The 22,015-nt window shown below is 41.3% G+C and overlaps 1 protein-coding gene across 3 annotated transcripts in view; it reads left to right on the forward strand.

Annotated features, from left to right (window-relative positions):
* Positions 1-16,988, forward strand: part of SMAD1 (SMAD family member 1) — a 93,373-nt gene extending 76,385 nt beyond the window's left edge. For all 3 annotated transcript variants that reach the window (XM_043973494.1, XM_043973496.1, XM_043973495.1), the window contains 3 exons: positions 5,256-5,477; positions 9,788-10,044; positions 16,105-16,988. In XM_043973494.1, coding sequence (XP_043829429.1) covers positions 5,256-5,477; positions 9,788-10,044; positions 16,105-16,248 — 623 coding nt within the window. In that variant the 3' untranslated portion in view covers positions 16,249-16,988. The remainder of the gene's footprint in view (positions 1-5,255; positions 5,478-9,787; positions 10,045-16,104) is intronic.
* Positions 16,989-22,015: the final 5,027 nt, after the last annotated feature.

Here is a 22,015-nt window from a genome sequence, read left to right on the forward strand (position 1 = left end):
TAATCTGTGGTTTTAGTCAGTCTGGCCCTATTTTGATACTACTGGCCTAGAGGACTGAGAGGCGAAGTGATTTGCTTGGGTTCATAGATCCAGTATTTGTAAGAGGTGGTCTTCCAGCCTCCAAAGCCAGGGATCTAGCCACTGTGGTCCCTCTACTTCTCATAAATGAACATGAAAATAAAAGGAAAAGGTATCAATTTTAAAAAAGAACATTTAAGAAGAGGAATTTGTCCCCTAAAATATGATGGCTAATCTTGCAGTCTTTTACCTTCTTGGTCCATTTGTTCACAATGCCCTGTGAAAGGATCTCATGTGTACTATGCTCTCCCCATATTCAGAGAAAAGTATGTTATTTGGGAGTGGTTGTAATCTCTGATCAGTCAGGTAAGACTAGCCAGATGTTCAGAATCAGTTAAAGGCAACAAACAGAAAAGAAAAGGCTTTTTTAAATGAACAAGTATAATTTTTTTAAATCATAAAAGTATTTTATTATTTTCTAGTTACATGTAGAGATAGTTTTCAACATTTGTTTTTATAAGATTTTGAGTTCCAAATTTTTCTCCCTTCTTCCCAAGACAGAAAGCAATCTGATATAGGTTATATATGTACAATCACATCAAACATATTTCTGCAAGAGGGCAGCTAGGTCATGTAGTGAATAAAGCACTGGCCCTGGATTCAATAGGACCTGAGTTCCAATCTGGCTTCAGACACTTGACACTTACTAGCTTCATGACCCTGACAAGTCACTTAACCTTCATTGCCCTAAAAAACCCCAAACAAACAAATAAACATTATTTTTTTTTAAAAAGGTGGGGGGCAGCTAGGTGGACCCTGGGCAAGTCACTTAACCCCAATTGCCTCACCAAAAAAAAAAAAATGGGGGGAGGGGCAGCATGCTGTACCACAGGAGAAAAATGCTGGAGTTAGTCACACCTGGGTGTGCATCGAGCCTTGGCCTTGGTATCTCTGTGACCTGGGGCAGGTTCTTTTTCCTCTCTGGGTCTCAGTTGTTTCCACATCTGTAAAATGAAGAGGGTCGACTAGGTGACCTGGAAGACTTTCCTACCTCTGAATCTGAGATCCTCTGACTCCAGCAGTATCCCTGGTCGCAGACAATAGCTGCTTTTGAACCAATTAAAGTTACTGCCAGTACATCTCTGCATTGTCACCATCCTCTGGCCGTGGGACTGGCATTGCTCTGGGAAGCTCCTGGGGCTAAGAGAGTGGGAGTGTTTGGAGCCATCTGATGGCAAGGACTGTGTTCTTGCCAGTCCGAGATGCCAAGTTGCCAAGGCCTAAGAGGGTACGAGATTGGGACAAATAACCTTGGAAGATTCCATGGGAATCATGGCAGGTGATTATCAGTAACCATGGTAGCCATGTTGGATAAGCTCCTGTCCCCAAATAGCATCTCACTGAAGAGAGTCTTCTGATGCACTTGGCACAAGACATCGCTAATTCAATTGGAATGTAGTTGTTGCAAATTGAAGTAAAACGCCGTTTGATTACTAGGCATGTGTTGGACATCAGTAATGTTTCCCGTTTTGTTTTGTTTGAATGAAAAGACCCATACTAGCTATGTGACCCTGAGCAAGTCACTTAACCTCGGTTTGCCTCAGTTTCCCCATCTGTCAGAATGGGGATAATAAAAGCACTCACCTCTCAAGGTGGTTGTGAGGCTCAAGTGAGATGATATCTGTCCAGTTCTAATTACAGTGCTTGGCACATTGTAAGTGCTGTATTAAATGCTAACTATTCTCATGAAGAAAGTGGATCTTTTGAACTTTGCCAGGATTCACGAGTCCCTTTGCTATTGATACTAAGCTTGGTTATCACACGGTTGTGGATATCTTTGAATCTGTAAAATTGTTGACAGACTCAGAGGACTTACACTTTGGCCCTCTTGTAGAAACGAAGAGCAGTCAATCGGGCTTTGCACCTCTCTCCTTATGGGAATTGTTTCCAGGCCTCTGCTGATGTCGATGTGGAATCCAGAGGTTGCATTTCCAGATGCTTCTCTGGCTCCCCGAGGACTGGCTCCATCTCCTTTCTGACACAAGCGTTTACCACATAGGGCTTTGCACTCAGAGAGAGATTTTATGTGTCTTCCTTTGGGCACTCATTCCGTGGCTTGTGTATCGTCTCCAGCATTCACTTCTCAGACATGAAAAGACGAAAGACTACAGAATAAAGAAGTGAAAAAATTTTAACTTCTTCCTAACGCACTCTCTTGGGGGTGCATTGAAATAGTTGAACAGCAGCAAGTGGAGAGGGAACAGATAGACTGGGAATAAAGTAAGCATGCTAGCCAGGTGATCTTGGGGGGTTTACAAGCTGTAACAGCTTTTTAACTCTTGTTTAATGTCGTGCTTGGGTCCTGGATAAGCCCAAGAAGTCTGAATTCAGGAAATGAATTTGCCCTTTAAGTAGCATTTATCAGTTCTGAGTTGATCCTTGCAGCTCAAGAAGTTTTCTTCCCACATTTATCAGTATCTGCGTCTTATTGCAGCTCTCTTTCAGTTTTAAAAATTGCAAATATCTGTAAAATGGAGGTAATAATAACACTTCAAAGGGTTGTAAGAATCAAATGAGATAATATATTTGAAATGCTTTGAAAACCTTGACATACTATATAATGCTAACTCTTATTCAATATAGGTTTTTTAATGACATATTTTGTTTTTATATTAACTTCATTTCCAAATAAACATATACACATTTCTATAATATTTTATATATTATATACCAAAATAATATTAAAATATAGATCTTATATATAATTTAATATGCATATATTAATAATATATAATTATTTTATGTGCCTATTATATAGATTTGTATATAGTTTTTAATATGTAATTAATCTTAAGGCTACCAATAAGACATACATATATACATATATAGATATAGATTTCAAATGAGATAAAATTTGCTTTGTTTTGTTTTTTGTTTTTTAGTGAGGCAATTGGGGTTAAGTGACTTGCCCAAGATCACACAGCTAGTAAGTGTTAAGTGTCTGAGGCCGGATTTGAACTCAGGTACTCCTGATTCCAGGGCCGGTGCTCTATCCACTGTGCCACCTAGCTGCCCCGTGAGATAATATTTTCAAAGCTCCTAATACAGTACCTGGCACATCATAAGTGCTAAATTAAATGTTAACTATTCACATTAAGAAAGCGGACCTTTTGGACTTTCCCAGAAGTCACTAGTCACTTTTATATTGATAAGAAGCTTAGATATTACATAGTTGCTTGATATCTTTATATCTCTTTATTACTATAGGTCTCATATGTATATACACACACATATATATATACACACATATATATTTGTGTGTGTGTTTTCTGTTGATAGCCTTAAAAAATCAATTATTTCTGGAAATGTTCACTTTTCCTAACTCTAACCTAGATTGAAGCCTCCACTGTAAAATGATGTCTACAACAATCTGGTGTGATAGTTCTGTACCTCTGTGTTGAGAGCAGGAAATTACTTATCTATTCCCTGGAACCATTACTGCTTTTTCAGTTACTCAGAGTTCAGTTTCCTTTTAGTAATTGTTCCACTTACATTGTGGATTTAAAGCTGAAAGGAACCTTAGAGCTCACCTCACTTCTGCTCACTTTACAGATGAGAAGACTGAGCCCAAGGGAGGTGGTGAACCTTGTCTAGGGTCACATGGGTAGGGTGTGACAGAGCCAAGATTTGAACTGGAGTCTTCTGACTTCAAGTCTACTTCTCTTTCCACTTGTCCTCTTGGGTTTTTGTTTGTTTGTTTGTTTTTTTGCCTTCCACAGTGGAGCAGACATTAGGAGAGGAAAAAAAAAAAGGTTTCATTTTTCTGTTTCAGATATCTTCATGTTCCACCAAAAACACTTTGAGTATTATTTTCTTTCTCCTTTTTTGTATTGTCATTTTCTTTTCTGTTTTCCCCAAATGCTGTCATTGAAAGCATTTTATGATTTGTGGTTCCTCTGTTGACTTGAAGGCAACAAGGCTTACCCCCCACCCTTTAACTTCTCTTTCTCTCTCTCTCTCTCTCTCTCTCTCTCTCTCTCTCTCTCTTTCTCTGCTTCTTTCTTTCTGGTAATTATATAGATAAGGCTTTAAAAACCTTAGGTCACTGTATTGACATAGTGCTTGGAGGATTTTATATTCCTGGAATCTCTGTAGTTAGTGGTAAAAGAAATCTTACTACATAGAGACTTTTCTTTAAAAACCTTTTAGTTGCAAATGTTCAGGAGCCTGTTTGGTACAGAGATTTGTTGGTCTTAAGAGACTTGACTTAACAAGCTGCATCCTGTCAGTGAAGTTGGGTAATTTCCATTGTTGGCCCATTCTGGGAATGGAGAGACAAAACGCACCTGCTCTGCATGACTTAAAGCAAATGTAAGGAAGTCCGCGTGACATCTGTGGGAGACAGATATGATTCATTCTGGAAGAATGACCAGCTGGCAAGATTTCTTCCTGAGTTTGAGAATTGGGGCAAAGCCGTGGCCTTGAGAGTTCGTTGGCAACTTTAGAAGTAGAGTAACTTCTTACCAATAATTAAAAAGTTGTTTTAAATGGCTTTGGGGAAGCATAGGAATCCTAAGGCTCTTTGGAACTTAATCCTTTTTACACTGGCATTTCCTGGCGTGTTTCCTGGTCTGAGTGTCCATCAAAGTTCTTTTCCTGCTTGCTTGGCTTTTTGTTTTGTTTTTCTTCTTTGGCCACTTGTTGGATTCATGTAGATAGTAAAGCCAGGTTCTAAACAGGGGCTGTCTTGGATCCTGTACATTATATAGCATCCAGCTGGTGTACCGTAAATATGGTGACTTGGATGCCTGGCACCCATTTTGGTTTGCCAGATGTTTTTTTCTTTCTTTCTTAAATTGTATCAGGGAGTTTTAATCTGCAACTGTCGGACAGTGATTGGAAATTGTGGAAGGAGAGAACCTCTAGATTTAGATCCTGGTGTTGGGGTTGCATCCCAGCTCATCTGCTTAACTACCTAAGTGACCTTGGGCAAGTCACTTCAACTTTTCAGCCTCTGTTTCCTTATCTGTAAAAAGGTTTCAGACCAGATATGTCCTCTGAAGTCCGTTCCAGCTGTCATTCCCTTGAGTGAGAATGACTGACTTTGGATGTCTCAAAACTGTTTCCTTACTATTTGCTTATCTAGAATAGCACGGTAAGACGGTAAGTCAAGTTTGGAAGCAGCAGACACTCATTCATTGCAGCTGGGACTGACTATAACCTTTTCTTCTTTGTAGATGTGCAGGCAGTTGCTTATGAGGAGCCAAAACACTGGTGCTCTATTGTCTACTATGAGCTCAACAACCGCGTGGGTGAAGCATTCCATGCCTCCTCCACAAGCGTGTTGGTGGATGGTTTCACCGATCCTTCTAACAACAAGAACCGGTTCTGCCTTGGGCTCCTCTCCAACGTTAACCGGAATTCTACTATTGAAAACACCAGACGGCACATTGGCAAAGGTGTGTGCGTGTGCGTGTGTGTGTGTGTGCGCGTGTGTGTGTGTGTGCGCGTGTGTGTGTGTGTGTGTGTGTGTTGGGGGGGGAGGGGCAGCTAGGTGATGCAGTGGATGAAGCACCAGCCCTGGATTCAGGAGGACCTGAGTTCAAATCTGACCTCAGACACTTGACACTTACTAGCTGTGTGACCCTAGGCAAGTTACTTAGCCCTTATTGCCTTGTAAAACAAACAAACAAAAACCAATTCACATACATATTGCTAGCCAAGCTACTCTGGACCAATTTCCTGTGGCTCACATTTGATGAAAAGTAACTAGTAAAATAGAGGCATTATCCAAGATACCAGGAATTTGTGACTTACCTCTAGTGATATAGCCAGTATGTATCAGATTCTTGAATCCTGGTCTACTTGCCTACAAAGCTACTCTCTATCCACTTCACCACCCTGCCTTAGAATTGCAGCCAATTTGTTACTCAGTTATCAGGGAAGAGATTTTTCAGCACCAGAAGACTCACAGAAGCCTTTCCCACACTTAGGAAATCATAGGTATGGACCAAATGCCTTATTTCATAGCAATTTTGTTTCATTCACCTTTTAAAGAATTTTGGATCTCATCCCTGGATCCCTGGTCCTATTTGGGGTTTTCATGGCAAAGATACTTGGGCGGGTTGCCATTTCCTTCTCTAGCTCCTTTTACAGATGAGGAAACTGAGGTAAATAGGGTGAAGTGACTTGCCCAGGGTCACTCAGCTAGTAAATATCTGAGGCCAGATTTTAACCTGGGAAGGTGAGTCTTCTTGACTCCCGGCCTACTGTTCCATCTACTGTGCCCCCTACCTGCCCTTTTGGAGTTTGGTTACATACAATACCAACAGTGTTAGAAGTTGTGCAGAGTCTGTTTCCTTGTTTTGTAGTTGAGGGAGCTGAGGCCTTAATGGGTGACATGATTTGCCTAAACACACAAAGCTAGTAAGTGAAATAGGTGGGATTTGAACCCAGGTCTGATTTTAAATTGAAATACTATGTGTGGCCTTGTGGATAAAGAGTGGGCCTTGGGGCAGCTAGGTGGAGCAGTGGATAAAGCACCGGCCCTGGATTCAGGAGTACCTGAGTTCAAATCCAGCCTCAGACACTTGACACTTACTAGCTGTATAACCCTGGGTAAGTCACTTAACCCCCATTGCCCTGCAAAAAGAGAGAGAGAGAGAGAGTGGGCCTTGAAGTGAGACATACCTAGGGTCCAAGTGATTCTCTAATACATAATAATAACCTTATTGCCCCAAGCAACTGTCAAGATTATGACCCAGGAGTGTTGCAGGGTACACTGGAAAACTGCTAACTTTGAGAGTCTGGCAAGCATGAGTTCAAATCCCAGCACTGCTACTTCCTACCTGTGACCCAGGGCAAATTACTTCACCTCAGTGGGCCTCTTAGTTCCTTATCTGTCAAGCAAGGGGCCTACCAGTCTGTTTAAGTAGAGAGAATTTTGGGGATCGAGGACCCTATAGTTCTAGCCCTACCCTCCCAGTACAAACTGGTGAAGCTGTGTGGAGGGTTAGGGTGGGTTGAGGAAGAGAGGATTCTAATTAGGTCATTCACAACTACTCAGTTTTTTCTAAAACGTCATTTAAATTCATGCTGTGATAGCTGTATTTAGACCAACTTCCCAAAAACTGGAATAGAGTGGTTGGAAAACATGGCCTTCCCCACGAGCTTAGCCCCGCGTCCCTTGGAGCAGTGATCTAAGGAGAGGGTCAAAAGGTTGGGACTTCACCAGATTTTTTAAGATAATGGCTGTTACTTGAACAAATGCTTGCTAGAAGCCTGAAGGCTCTCTCACAGTGAATCTCCTTTTGTCCCTTTTATTTCAAGCATTAATTTTTTAAATAAGTAAAATCTATTTAGACTGAGAACAGCATCCTGTTCCTTCCCCATTCCCTACCCTTAATTGAAACAGATGGTTCTGTACTTCAGAGTTCTGTCAAATCAGTTGATTAAAATACATGCAAGAGTTCACTCTTAGTACATCAGGTGTGAGCTGCAGATGTTTTCCCACATTCTAGTTTAAGCTTTGGTTTCATCTACCTTGTAGGGAATTTTGGATCCCAGACCAGGAATGCTCTCTCTAATCTCCATTTGCCCGGCACCAATAACGCACCCCACAGAAGCCCCTGTGTGGTGCTTACTGATGGGCCTGGCATTTATTTGTTCAATGGGAATTCTTATTTGTACAACTGAGGGGATTGGATTAGGTGATTCTAGAGGCTTAGCAAAAGACCCTCATTTAAGTTCCCTTGAAAAGTAGCCCTAAAAAATTGGGTCTGTTTTCTAGTCTCAGGCCCAGAAGTGGTCTTCTACCCATACTACTTTCTAGCAGTTTTGCAGAAAATGGGCATGTGAATATTCCTGCAGGCCCCACTGACCTTATACACCCAGTGGTTCTTCTACCATAATAATGGCCTTTGCTTGAATTAAGCCGATTCTGGTTAACTACGGGCATGACTCACTTCTAGACACCTTGGATTGAGGACTATTTACAGGGCAGCCTATTTAAATTAATCTCCTTTCATTCATCCTGACACAGGTGTGGGGTCAGATCTCTCAAAATGTTTCCCCAGCCTTCTTTTTTTTTCTTTTCTCCTTTTTTTTGGGGAAAAAAAAATGTCATGTGCTTACTTTCAAAGCAGAGTTAGATCAGTTTCTTAATGCTGCTGGGACCAGAGCTCTCACAGGAAGGTGTGCGAAGCAGGTGGTGGGCTCAGGGAGATCAGTTTTCATCCAGTGTGAATCATTTTTTCTCCCTAGGTCAGAAAAGCTTTTCCTGACCGGGTATCAGTGTGGCTTTCATTCATCAGCACTTCCTTCACCTGGGCCTCTCTGGTTTCTCAACTACTCTGTCTCTCCCAAATAATACCTCGATTTCCAACATGCACACACACACGCACACACACATGTAAACACATATGCACACACATACACACATGCAGCAGAGCTGCCAGCCAAGGGCTGCTGAAAGTCACCTTAGTCATTGTGGGTGGGGGAGGGATGGAAAGTATGAGATGTTCCTTCAAAATAAGTACTTGTTGAGTAGAAATGCTCCTGTGTTGGGTATTCCATAAAAATGAAGGATGGGGATAATATAACATTTTCTAAGAGGGTGATGCAGCCACACCAAGATTGACATTTGGTTGCCATAACTAATAAGCTTTGCATCCATTTGTCCAACACTAGATAATGTGCTTGCAGGCATTTATATATTTATTAATTTAATGATACTCCTAAATACTTTTAGTTTGGCATCAGTTGTATCTTTTTTGGAAAAATTATCCTTTTTTACAGGCAGCTAGGGGCAACTAGAAGGTGCAATAGATAGAGTACCAGGCCTGGAATCAGGAAGATTAATAATCAGGAGGTTAATAACAGTACATGCCTGTTGTGAGGACCAAATGAGATAAAGCACTTTGTAAACCTTAAAGCACTATATAAATAACATTACTACTACTACTTATGGTTTTTTTTTGGTGAAGCAATTGGGGTTAAGTGACTTGCTCAGGGTCACACAGCTAGTAATTGTTAAGTGTCTGAGGCCGGATTTGAACTCAGGTCCTCCTGAATCCAGGGCTGGTGCTCTATGCACTGCGCCACCTAGCTGCCCCCATTACTACTACTTATGAACAAGGTGTGAGCTGCTGTTTTTAAACTAAAATAATATGTCTCTTCACGGCTTCTTTAAAAAGAAAAGTTTCTGTTGATGCTTTCTGCTTTTAGGTCCCTGTGCTTTCTGGATATTGCTCCTCTCTCTCTGTCTCTCTCCCAAATTCCACTCCTTTGCAAGAAGTGACTCCTCCCTTATATAAAGAGACAGCTGGTGGGGCAGTGGCCGTAATGCTGGTCAGTTTACATCTGGATTCAGACATTAGTATGTCCCTGGGCAAGTCACAGCCTATTTGCCTGTTTCCTCAACTATAAAATGCAGGTGATAGTAGCACCCACCTCCCAGGATTGTTGTGGGGATGCACAAGGAGATAATATTTGTACCAAAAAAAAAATGCTTAGCACAGTAACTGGCACATTACTACATGCTTATTCCCTTCCCCTTAATAAAAAGAAAACGAGATATTCATTGGCCATGTACACATGCTATTCTGCCCTCCTGCTGATGTAGGTGAAGAGAAGGGAAGCACGTTTTCATTTTCTATTCCCTGGCCCATTCACTCAGATTTTTGTTTCTCTCCCCTGAACCTCATCTGCACAGTGTCTCTGCTCTCCACTCTCCCAGTCCTTGCTCTGCTGATTCTTGCTTCTCTTTCAGGTGTTCACCTGTATTATGTTGGAGGAGAAGTCTATGCGGAGTGCCTGAGTGACAGTAGCATCTTTGTTCAGAGCCGCAACTGCAACTACCACCACGGTTTTCATCCCACCACCGTGTGCAAGATCCCCAGTGGCTGCAGCCTCAAGATCTTCAACAACCAGGAGTTTGCTCAGCTGCTGGCCCAGTCAGTCAACCACGGCTTTGAGACAGTCTATGAACTCACAAAGATGTGCACGATCAGGATGAGCTTTGTGAAGGTGGGCAGCCCCCTCCCGGGAGTTCTCCATGTGGATATAAATGTTACCCATACATGACTTTCTATACAAGCATATATAAATACACACAGCCATCCATCTATCTATCTATCTATCTATCTATCTATCTATCTATCTATCTATCTATCTATCTATCTATCTATCTGTCCGTCTGTCTGTCTGTCTATCTATCTATCTATCTATCTATCTATCTATCTATCTATCTATCTATCTATCTATCTATCTATCTATCTGTCTGTCTGTCTGTCTGTCTGTCTGTCTGTCTATCCATCTGTCTATCTATCCATCCATCTATCTATCCATCTATCTATCTCTGTCTCCATATCTGCATATCTGGAGATGATCTTCAGCCCCTGTCAATTTCATTTAGCTATTTTGTAGAAATCTAATTCTCCCCATGGTAGGATACTTTAAAAAACAAAAACAAACAAAAGTTTAGTCCTTGTTCATAATTTTTTTGGCGGGGGGGTGGGCAGGGTAGTGGGGGTTAAGTGACTTGCCCAGGGTCACACAGCTAGTAAGTGTCAAGTGTCTAAGGCTGGATTTGAATTCAGGTCCTCCTGAATCCAGGGCTGGTGCTTTATCCACTGCACCACCTAGCTGCCCCTTGTTCATAATTTTAAAGGTCTGTCTTTAAGGTCAGAATCTTTAACAGTTTCTCCCCAACACGTTTTGACTTATAGAGGTAGTTTTCAGAGGTGTAAATGATGGAAGCATTTCTTATCATGTTAAGTATTCATGTTAAAAGTGTTGAGAAGGTGAAGGCTCAATAAACTCCATACTCTGGTAGGATGGAGTACCCTGTGTGCTAGGCTGATGCTGTGCAGTAGAAGGCCTGTTTGGATCAGAATATATAAATTATGATGGAATTCGTTCTCTAGACCTCCCTCCTTGTTTTCTTATTTCTCTCATAAGCATTTTCTCTAAAGATAACACTGACATCTTGGTTTCAGGGATAAATAAATGACTTCATTTGTTTTCTGGTTTTTTTTAAAAATCTCTTAAAAATCCAGACTTATTTTTTAAGGTCATCATAATTTTCAATAACTATTGACAGGTTCCGTGCTCCACTTACCTTTCAAATAGTAGTATGCTTCATGCCCTTAGCCATGAGGTTGAGGTGGGAAAGGGTTATGCAGTAATTTATTTTAGTAAGTGTGACATCAGGAAATAAAAATTCGAAGAGGCATTGAATTTTGGGGGTGTCTGAACCTGGGATTTTATTAGTGTGGGGCGCTGCCCCTGTGGGAACTCCTACTGTTTCTGGTCACTCTGTAGGATGCACTCTTAAGGAATCCCCTGGGGGCACTGAAAGGTTGTGACTTGCCTTGGCCTCAGGTTTGTGTGTGCATGTCCAAGTTGGGGTACTTCCACCCCATTTTCTTGATTCTAAGAGCAGTTTTTAAATGGGTATTTAAATGCTAGTTGAGGTTTCTTCATGATTTGGTAGCAGATTATAGGCAAAATGACTTCTTATCCCTGAATTAATTCCCTGGGAGGCAGATGCATCAAGAAAATTGAAGAAGGCAGCCTGCTCTCTGTTACTTTGGGAAACCTCTCTGCCTAATTATACACCTGGGTGGGGCCCCGGCCTGGCCCATAGCCTTTGATGTCCTGTCTTCAGAAGCTTTACCCCACTTGTTGTTAAACCTGTTCTGAATGGTATTTATTTCTGGAGATGATTTGGAGAACTATTTGTTAATTACCTTGCCAGTAAGGAAGCCTTTCTCAAGTGAGGCAGAGGGCATTCTCTCTCATTTTCCCCCCTGTTCTCTGGCCATTTAGAAGCAGTTTCTTGATACCTTGGATCTCTAAATCTTCGTGTGCTTTCTCTTGAAAGAGAATCTGGAACCAACCAGTTAGTGACTTCTACATGTAGGCTGTAACTTTACTTGTCTTTCTCAGACTGGCTTCTGTCAGACTGCCCCTTGTTTTCTTTCTGTTTATGCATGCACATGGGCATAATCTTCCTTTTCCAAGGGATCTCGATGTTGAGGTTTTCAGAGGTGGGTGACCACTAAATATGTCGGTGCAGTGTTGCTCCCTTAAGACTGTACTAATTTTTTTTTTTTTTGGTGAGGCAATTGACTTGCCCAGGGTCACACAGCTAGTAAGTGATAAGTGTCTGAGGCCAGATTTGAACTCAGGTCCTCCTGAATCCAGGGCCGGTGCTCTATCCACTGTGCCACCTAGCTGCCCCCTGTACTAATTTATTTTTGATGAGTATTAAGTACTATTTTGGCTCTGCATTTCATGTACATTTTTTGGAGAATTCTATGCTTTGTTAAAACATTTTCATCCCAACCTGTTATTTTTATCAGTGTGGGCAGATCCCCAAGTGGAAAATCCCTCCATATGCAAATCAGCTGCTCCTGTTACCTTGGGCAAATCACTTTATGTCTCTGGCCTTGAAAAGGAGGTGCTTTTTTTTTTTCTCATAGGCTTTTGGATAAGATTTAGATCTAGAAGTGTCTGTACAGATCCTCTATCTAGCCACTACCCTGTAATTATGCAGATATGGAAACAGATGTTTGCTTACTGGAGGGGGGCAGATTATGCAGGGAATAAGTAACAGAACCTCAAAATTCAGCATTCTTGCCAAAGCTGAGTTTTTATGTGACCTCCATTTCAGCTCTAAAATTGTGTGATTTCTCTAAGGATATTATTCTGAAGACTCAGTTTGGAAAGACATAACTTTATTACTCTGAATTGGCATTGGTTGTATAAAAAAAAATGTAAACCAAAAACCATGTCAATTTTGGTTTTTTTTTTTCACATTGAGTATTTAACCAAGCAAAACCGGATTTTATAGCATGAATTTATGAATGAATGAAATAAAATTAAATGAAATGGGGGGAGAAGCATTTATTAGGTGCTTCTTACGGACAAAGCATTGTTGTAAATGCTGGGGATAAGAAAACTAGTTCCCAAGGAACTGACTCTACTGGGGGCCAACACGTATGGAAGGTTTCAGCTACAAATTAGCCAGAAAGGGTCTTGTGGCCCTCGGGGTAGAAGGATAATGCTGATAGATAATGGCTTTTGTTTCTACTGATAAAATCCTATCCTTTTCTGATGCTGAACCACTTGACAAGCCTTTGGTGACAACTCTTGTGGTCTTAATGTCTCCTAATAGGATGATGACTAAGGAGAGGCCCTATTGGTATTGTGAAGAATAGCTAATCCCCAGATGATAACAAAAGTAACCAGGGCAGTTTTCCTCCTTCCCTTTTGGAAACTGATATTTTGGTCCTAATAATAATTATGCACATTTATTTCCATCTCTTTAAAGTTAACACAGCCCTTTCTCACTAGAACCTTGTGAAGCATAGTGCTGGTCATCATAATCCCCATTTTACAGATCAAGTAACTGAGGCTCATAGAATTTAATCTTTGGGGGGGGGGGTAGGGCAATGACTTGCCCAGGGTCACACAGCTAGTAAGTGTTGAGTGTCTCAGGTCAGATTTGAACTCAGGTCCTCCTGAATCCAGGGCCAGTGCTTTATCCACTGTTCCACCTAGCTGCCCCTGGCTCATAGAATTTAAATGACCAGGGGTCACACAGTAAGTGTCACAGACAGAGCCAGAAGCCCAGCTCTTGTCACTCCATGTTCATTGTCTAGTTTCTGTTTGGTTAGACTCATACTATACCCTCTTACTACAGGGGGAAGAATAACTTTCCTGAAGTATCTTGTTTTTTTTGTTTGTTTGTTTGGTTGGTTGGTTGGTTGGTTGGTTTTTTCCCCCGGGCAATGAAGGTTAAGTGACTTGCCCAGGGCCACACAGCTAGTAAGTGTCAAGTGTCTGAAGCTGGATTTGAACTCAGGTCCTCCTGAACCCAGGGCCAGTGCTTTATCCACTGCGCCACCTAGCTGCCCCCGTTAGATGATAGTTTTTTAAAATGCCCATTTTGGTGCTTTAATATAGAGTCAAGATGACAACATATAAACTTGTTTTGCAGTTTAAATTTTTTTAAATTGATACTTTAAATTTTTTTAATGTAACATTTGTTTCCAAAAACATGCTTCCCCCCACACCTCCCCCTTGCACAGGGAGCCATCACTTATATAGCAAAAAAAAAGCCCAAAATGAAATAAGAGGGAAGCACTTCTGCAAAACTTAATCCCACATATCACCTGGTGCTATCTGCCTTTGAACCAAGAGCTTTAAAAAAAATCCAAATCAGGGGCAGTTAGGTGGCACAGTGGATAGAGCACCGGCCCTGGAGTCAGGAGGACCTGAGTTCAAATCTGGCCTCAGACACTTAACACTTACTAGCTGTGTGACCCTGGGCAAGTCACTTAACCCCAATTGCCCCGCAAAAAAAAAAAAATCCAAATCCTTTTGAGTCTACCTGCAATCCACCTAAAGAACCCCCCTCGAAGACCATCACCCTGATGTCAGTTTTGCCAATTTAGTAACGTGATAGGGGTGGGAACCTGCGTGGGGAGGCTGCCGCTGCTTTTCTTTCCAGCACTGTGAGAATACTAGAAAGCTGGGGTTCCAAGGCATGGCATGAGGTAGCATTATCAGTTACCCTGGCATCTCCAATAGAGAGAGAATTGAAGAGGGCTTCTCCTGGAGGTTTTGGCAGTCTTTGCAAGCCTCCTTGAGAAGCATCCTTCCACAGGAGCTGATCAGAAAGTCATTGCTGCTGAAATGACCAGCCAGGGGTGAAAGAAGCTAGTGAGCTGGAATTGTTGGGACAAAGAGGGGTGTGTGTGTGTGTGTGTGTGTGTGTGTGTGTGTGTGTGTGTGTGTGTGTGTGTGTGTGTGTGTGTGTGTAGGTTGAGAGGTCATATATTTAGAGCCAGAGGGTGTCTTTTAAAAGAGGCAATCTAACTACTCCCTTTTAATAGACAAGTTAGTTAATGCCCCCGAGAGAAAGAGATTGAGTGTCTTGCCTGGTATCAGACAGGTAGTAATTAATAGGGACTCAATGTGAACCCAGGTCCTCGGACTCCCAGCCTTTTCCTCTTCCTCTGTACTGCAGCACCTCCAAGGTGAGGTAGAAAAGCCTTGAGGAGATACATTTTAGGGAGCTACCATCTCTGTTCTTGTATGAATGTGTTCTAGCCCTTGAATGGATCCTATAGAACCAGTAAGACAATTTCTTTGTCCGTGATAAAGAAGAACAATTGAGGGGGAAGTGAAGAACAAGACTTTTGGGAGAGAAGAATTACAGGGTACACTTAATTCGAGGGAGTTAAAAGTCAGGAACTCTCAACATCGGTGACAAATAGGTCTTTTGGCAAAACCTGAGCCTTTCATTGTGTGGGACATTCCTATGTCAGCGGTTGCTGGACCCTTAACTGTTTATTGGTGAAAGCATAAAATTGTGCTTCATTTTGAAAATGCTGTAAGGAAAAATTGAGAGGTGACTAGGTAGCTCAGTGGATAGAGCGCTATAGTGCCTGGGCACCGGGAAGATCTGAGTTCACATCCTGACTTAGATACTCACTAGCTGTGTGACCCTGGGCAAGTCACTTAACCTCTGTTTGCCTTAATTTCACTGGAGAAGGAAATGGAAGAAAATCCCGAATTGTTGCTCAAACAATTCTACCTCCCCTCTCTGTGTCTTCACACTGCCTGTCTCCATGCCTGAAATGCTCTCTGCCTCTTGACCTCCTCATAGTTTGCTTGGCTCCCTTTGAACCTTAGCTCAAATCCTGCTTTCTACAGGAGACCTTTCCTGTCTCTCCTCCATTCCCCTTCCCACTGAGGTTACCTCTCATTTATTCTCTGTATATCTTTGTACTTACATAATTATTTACATGTTGACTCATTCCTTGAGGGTAAGAACAGTATTTTTTCACCTTTGTATTTTCCTATGTTTAGGGCAGTGCCATGGTACTTAGTAAACATTTAATAAGTGCTTGTTGACTGACTTGCTGTTTTAATTAACCATTTCATGTGGTTCCTGGGGCATCCTCTTGCTTTCTTTTGCTCCTGTGGCCAAGTACTCAGCATCAGCCTGTAGGAAGCTCAGATAGTTCAGGACACCTGAATGGGTGACTGATGTGTACTCTGTTTTGTTTTCAGGGCTGGGGAGCAGAATACCACCGGCAAGATGTGACCAGCACTCCCTGCTGGATCGAGATCCACCTACATGGCCCTCTCCAGTGGTTGGATAAAGTTCTTACTCAGATGGGCTCACCTCATAATCCTATTTCATCCGTGTCATAAATGCTCCCCACTTCGCTTCCCCCCTCCCCCAATTCCCAGGATTCTGCCTCTTTTGGAACTCTTGGGCCTTGCATGTACTTGAAGGATGTATGAGTCAGACACATTGACAGACTGACAACAGGCTAAAAAGGAGCCTTGATCATACTTGACCTCTGTGACCAACTGTTGGATTCAAAACCTAAAACCGTTGTAACATACTGTCGGTATCAAGAACTCATTTCGTTTACATTGAAACATTCTCTTGTAAAGTCGACTGGATGCAAATCTTCCAGTGGGGTTTTGTGTATCGCTCAAGAAGAATTGGCCAAATGAGGGACAATTCGTCCGAGGGACACGTGTTCCTTAAGAGATCCTTTTGTATTTGGCACTTTCCAGGGCATTGTTTGACAGGTGTTTAGCATTAAGCCGTTAGTCTCTCTGAAGCCTCTCTGAAGCGTGTTTTTTATCCTGTTGGGAGCCCATGATGAGAGTCTCCTTTTTATGGGCTTTTCACAATATTTTTTTAAACTTATTTGTTTAGTAAAGAGTTCCTGGGTTGTTTTTTTTCCCCCTTGTTTGTTTGTTTTTTTAAAGTAAAGGTTAATCTCGATGATATAATGTGTAATAGTCTTTCTAAAATTTGTGGGCTGACCACACTGCTGTCACAATAATGTTAGCATCTGCTCTCTGCTAAATGTGTATGTACAGTGTATTTGGAAGTTTAGAATTGATTAGACTAGAGGATTTTAGGAGTATTTGGGGTAGGGGGGAGGTGGGGGAGGGGAGGGGAATGTGGCAACTGAAAATGTAGACCATACTGTAAACCCAGTTTCTTAGTTTAAAGAAACAGACTGATATCTGAACTTTTAATGTGCATTTCATTTAATTTTTATAGTAACTTTATCCTACTTTTAAACCTTTTTTTTTTTTTTTGCATTGCCCCCTAAATAAGCAGTTATGCAACTGAGTAATCCATGTATCTTTGGGGAAAAAAATAACCAATTACCAGTCAGGAGATGGATTCTTCTTCAAAACATTGTACAATGAGCTTGGATGGACTGAGCATTTTTGCATAGTTTACGTTAACAAGTTGGCTTTAATCTATAAATGCATTATTTTGCCAAACCTAGTCACTGTTTAAATGTTTGGAGGATTTAAAAGAACACCCCTGTTTTGAATCCCTTTCAAACTTTAAAATTATTTTTATTTTCAAGGTGGTTTTTTTTTGTACTATGTTTGGTTTTATTTTTTTTTTCTGCTAATCTTTTATATTCACTTAAGCTGTAGTACTTTGAGTACTTTTATTCCCAAACTAGTGGGTCTTCTCTACTGGAAATTTTAAATAAACCTGTCATTGCTTACTTTGATTAAAAATTTTGCGTGATCAGTTTCTCCAAGGGCCCTTTCAAGAGGTTCAGGTTTTCTACTTTTCTGAGAGATGTGTGAACTAGTCTCAAAGTAGGTAATGGCCCACATCTTCATGTGTGAACTCAAATTGATGCCTTAAATTCATAGATCTAGAAAAAAAGTGAAAGGACTGGAAATCTCCCTCTCCCATCCCTACCGTTTTACAGATGAGGACATTTAGCTCCCAAAAGGTTCAGGTTGCATCACAAAAGGCAGCAAATTGCAGAATTGGGATTTGAACCTTGGTCTTCCAATTCCAAATTCAGAGTTATTTCCACTATTGAGAAAGCAGCATTGAATTATAGATAAAGAAGTAGGGCATTTTGCAGGTAGTTTGGGTTTTTGGTGGATGGGGTTTAAAAAAATTTTTTTATTTATGTAATAACCAGGATGCCAGTAGCCTTCCTTCATTAGGTTTTTTGTTTGTTTGTTTGTTTTTTGCGGGGCAATGGGGGTTAAGTGACTTGCCCAGGGTCACACAGCTAGTAAGTGTCAAGTGTCCAAGGCCGGATTTGAACTCAGGTACTCCTGAATCCAGGGCCGGTGCTCTATCCACTGCGCCACCTAGCTGCCCCCCTTCATTAGGTTTTACAATCTTAGTTAGCTTCCTTTTATGAGAGAGATTACAGTGGTAGAAGATATTGGGGGGGATTCTCTGCAGTAAGCTCAAAAGTACCAGTGGTCCTTGTTTGAATCCTCAAAATAAGTATTTGCAGATAAATGTCAAGGGTATAACTTCAATGAAGGAAGATTGTAAGAAGAAAGTAAGAATGGAGAAACAAATTAACTCTATACAGTATCTGCAGATTGAATGAGTTAGGTGCCCCACAAAGCATATTGATATCCATGAGTACACGATAAAGGGATGAGTGGTTGTCTGGATAAATCCATTTTAGTCTCTCCTTTCCCTCTCCCCATGCCACTATTGTGGTGGTGCATCTTTTTCCCTAGAGGAAATTAGATACTGTATTGAGTTGTTTTTGTGGTGGTGGTTTTTTTAACTCCCTCTCTTTTTTTTTTTTTAAGTGAGGCAGTTGGGGTTAAGTGACTTGCCCAGGGTCACACAGCTAGTAAGTATTAAGTGTCTGAAGCCAGATTTGAACTCAGGTACTCCTGACTCCAGGGCCAGTGCTTTATCCACTGTGCCACCTAGCTGCCCCTTTTTTTAACTCTCTTCAATTTTTAAAAAATAAACATAAAATCAAGTATTTTGTTCCTATTTCCATAGAAATATAGTGGCATTCCTTTCTTAGGACTGTGGAGACATTTCTGTTAGCTCCCACTAGTCTCTAGGCACCTTGCTCTGTTCTGTTTACTACTTACTTATAACTAGGCAGGAAAGGAAGGAAGGAGACAAGCATTTATTAACTACTTACTATGTGCCAGGCATTGTTAGGTCCTCACTTTACAAATAGCTCATTTGAATCTCAGGACAACCCTAGGAGGTAGGTGCTGTTATCTTCCCCATATTACAATTGAGGAAATGGAGGCAAACAGAGGTTAAGTGACTTATCCAGGGTCGCACAGCTAGTAAGTTTATGAGACTGAATTTGAACTCAGATCTTCCCGACTCTAGGCACTTCCTCTTCTGGCACTGAGATAAGTGATAATATCTGGGAAACAGAAGAAAGAAATGTAAACAAACCTTTATAGCTTTGATTTGTCTGCACTTCAAATCTATGTGACCTTGGGAAAATCTCTTGATCTCTATCCCTCAGCTTCTTTTTCTGTATAAAAAGATTTGAGTTAGAGGATCACCAAGATTCCTTCTACCTCCAGTCTAAAATTTAGCCAACCAATATTTACTAAATGCCTACAAATGTGGAAGGCACCATAATAATGAAGTTTTAAGGTGCCTGAGAATTTTTCATTCTTAGCCAAGTCTATTAGATTTCTTTCTTACATTACAATAATTTTGATTTTCTCAAAGACCAACTAGTTAGTTTCCAAATCTGGCAGGTTTAGAGTTACTGATTGGGAAACTTAGACATATATACTTCAGTGCTGATTAGTAGCCTGTCCTTAATAGACCTCAATGTGGATTATAGGAAGATTGGGGATAGGAAAATGATTGAGATGAATCCATTTGGGAAACAACCCAGAAGATCCAAGAAATGTTGGTTGTCCCTGCCTAAAAGAGCCACCAGGTCAAAGAAAACAATGGCTTTCTTAATTTACTAAGAAGAACTGTAGCCATACCTCAAGAAGGCAGCATTCCTAACTGTATTTTCACAACTGACAGATCTTAGGAGTGGAGGGTAATGTGGTGACCTAAAGAGGTAGGTGCTACAATGGAGACTGGAGACTGGAGAATGTAAGGGCAAAAGATGACTGAGGAAGAGCCATTTTTTTTTCCAGTTACCCCCTTGGAAATAGGCAGGTTTTGGGGGAAAGGCCAGTGGAAGTATATGTGTACAGGGGTGAAATTTGGAAAGAATAGATGACTTCTTCATATGGTTCTCTTCTGAGCCTTGTTTGGGGAGTATAATTTTTGAAATCAGCTCACAGCCCATGAAAACTCCATGATTTTTTTTTTTTCAGATAACCTGCTATTTGGCCACTCCTCCATCTGGTACCAATAAATTTGGCTTTTTTGAAACCCAGGTGTATTTTTATCCCTATTAAATTTTCTCTTGATTTGCCCCAACGTTTTTGCCTGTTGAAATCTATTTGTTTTTTAATTGGATAATCCTATGTATTAGCTATGCCTCCTAACTTTCTCTCATCTGCAAATCAAATAAGCATGAAATCTTGATAAAAACATTAAGCAACATAGGGCCAAATACAGATGCCTGGGGAACTACTGGAGATATTCAAGTTGACACGAAACCAAAAATCACTGTTCTTTGGGTCCAACCATTCAGCCACTTCCAATTCCACCTAACATATTATTATCAAACCCACATCTTTTTATTTCAGGCCCCCAAGAATATCATGAGAAACTTTTTCAAGTTCTTTGCTAAAATCTAAATGTACTCCCCCACCTTGGCAGAGATGGAAAGGAAGGGCGCCATAGAGGCTGAATGTTGTGTGCCCGGATGCTCTTGTGCTAGTTAATTTAAGTAAAACAATTTTTTAAAAGGTGAAATGTTGGTAAACTAATTATTGCATTTCCTTGATCTGCAAGTCTAGTAACTGCGGAAAAGGTTAGCCTGAACATTACCTAACCCTGGGCAAGTTCCTAAGGACTCGGAGCTCCAGTTTCCTCATCTGCAAAATGAGGAGTTTTGGCTTGGTGACCTCTCGGGTCCTCGCTGGTGCTCAATCTACAATCCTATGGTCTTGAAGGAATTCAGGGCCCTGCGCCCTTATTGCAGGCGGTAAAGAAAAACACAATCAGTGCTTTGAGGATTGCTTCTTCCTAGAAAGGCAAAAAATGTTCATGGTGTTAAGCTCCATGCTAAAATAGTAATCTCTTGTTAATTCCAGGCTTCCAACTGGAGCCCTTTCTGTGGATTACAATGTGGTTTTGTGTTATCTTCCCTCCCACCCAGTCTACATCAGATCTAGTGCTTCTTCCTGCTTTGAGGATGATGAGATTGTTACAACTTCCCATTACATTCTAGATTTCTATGTTGTGTGGCTCACTGGCCTTTGGATTCCTCCACCCTCCCAGCCTTGTCGTTACCCTATGTGGTGTCTTTGCTTTGGTCTTGCTTGACTACATGAAATTTTCATCTTTTCCCCAAAGATAATTTCCATTTTATAGATGAGCCCCAAGGGCTCCTCTATATCTGAGCTGGCTTTCTGGTTTTAAAGAAGCTAAAACAAGAGCTTCATTCTTCATATGGGCCTGGGATATTGTGAGTCTCTGGCTATGTTGTGCCCCTGCACATGTGAATTTTCATTTATGACTCTCCCTCTCTCTGGACCCACTTTAATGTTGAAGTGTGTGGATTTGAACCAATTTTGCTTTGAGGAAGGGATTTTTTTTTCTTGTCTTTCCTTATGTCATGCCTGTTTTCACTGCAGAAGTGATCTAGTCTGGGCCCTGTTCCTCAGTCCTAGTTCATACAACTGAAAGAAGATAGGACTGGTTTTCCCATGGGCCCCGAGTCCTGCTCACCCTCAGCACACCCCTTAACACTTGCCCCTGCCTTTTATTTCTTTTATGTTTTACCACATCCCCAACTCCTTTGGTCAGCAAGGGTCACTTTGAAAGTCTGAATCACTAGCCTCTTTTTTACTCCCTCTGTTCAGGGCACTGAAGCCTCTTAGGTTCCTCCTGGAGATTCATGATTCATATCTGTGTAAACTGGCAAGCACTTCAGCCTGGGCCTCTGCCTAAGTACACAGCAGAGTCTACCATTACCAGCCACGCTATATTAATATCTCCCTTGTATTTCTAGTAAAAGCCATGCACTGGCGTCCCCGCTAACCC

This window comes from Dromiciops gliroides, chromosome 6 (genome assembly GCF_019393635.1).
Source record: "Dromiciops gliroides isolate mDroGli1 chromosome 6, mDroGli1.pri, whole genome shotgun sequence".
NCBI lineage: Eukaryota > Metazoa > Chordata > Mammalia > Microbiotheria > Microbiotheriidae > Dromiciops > Dromiciops gliroides.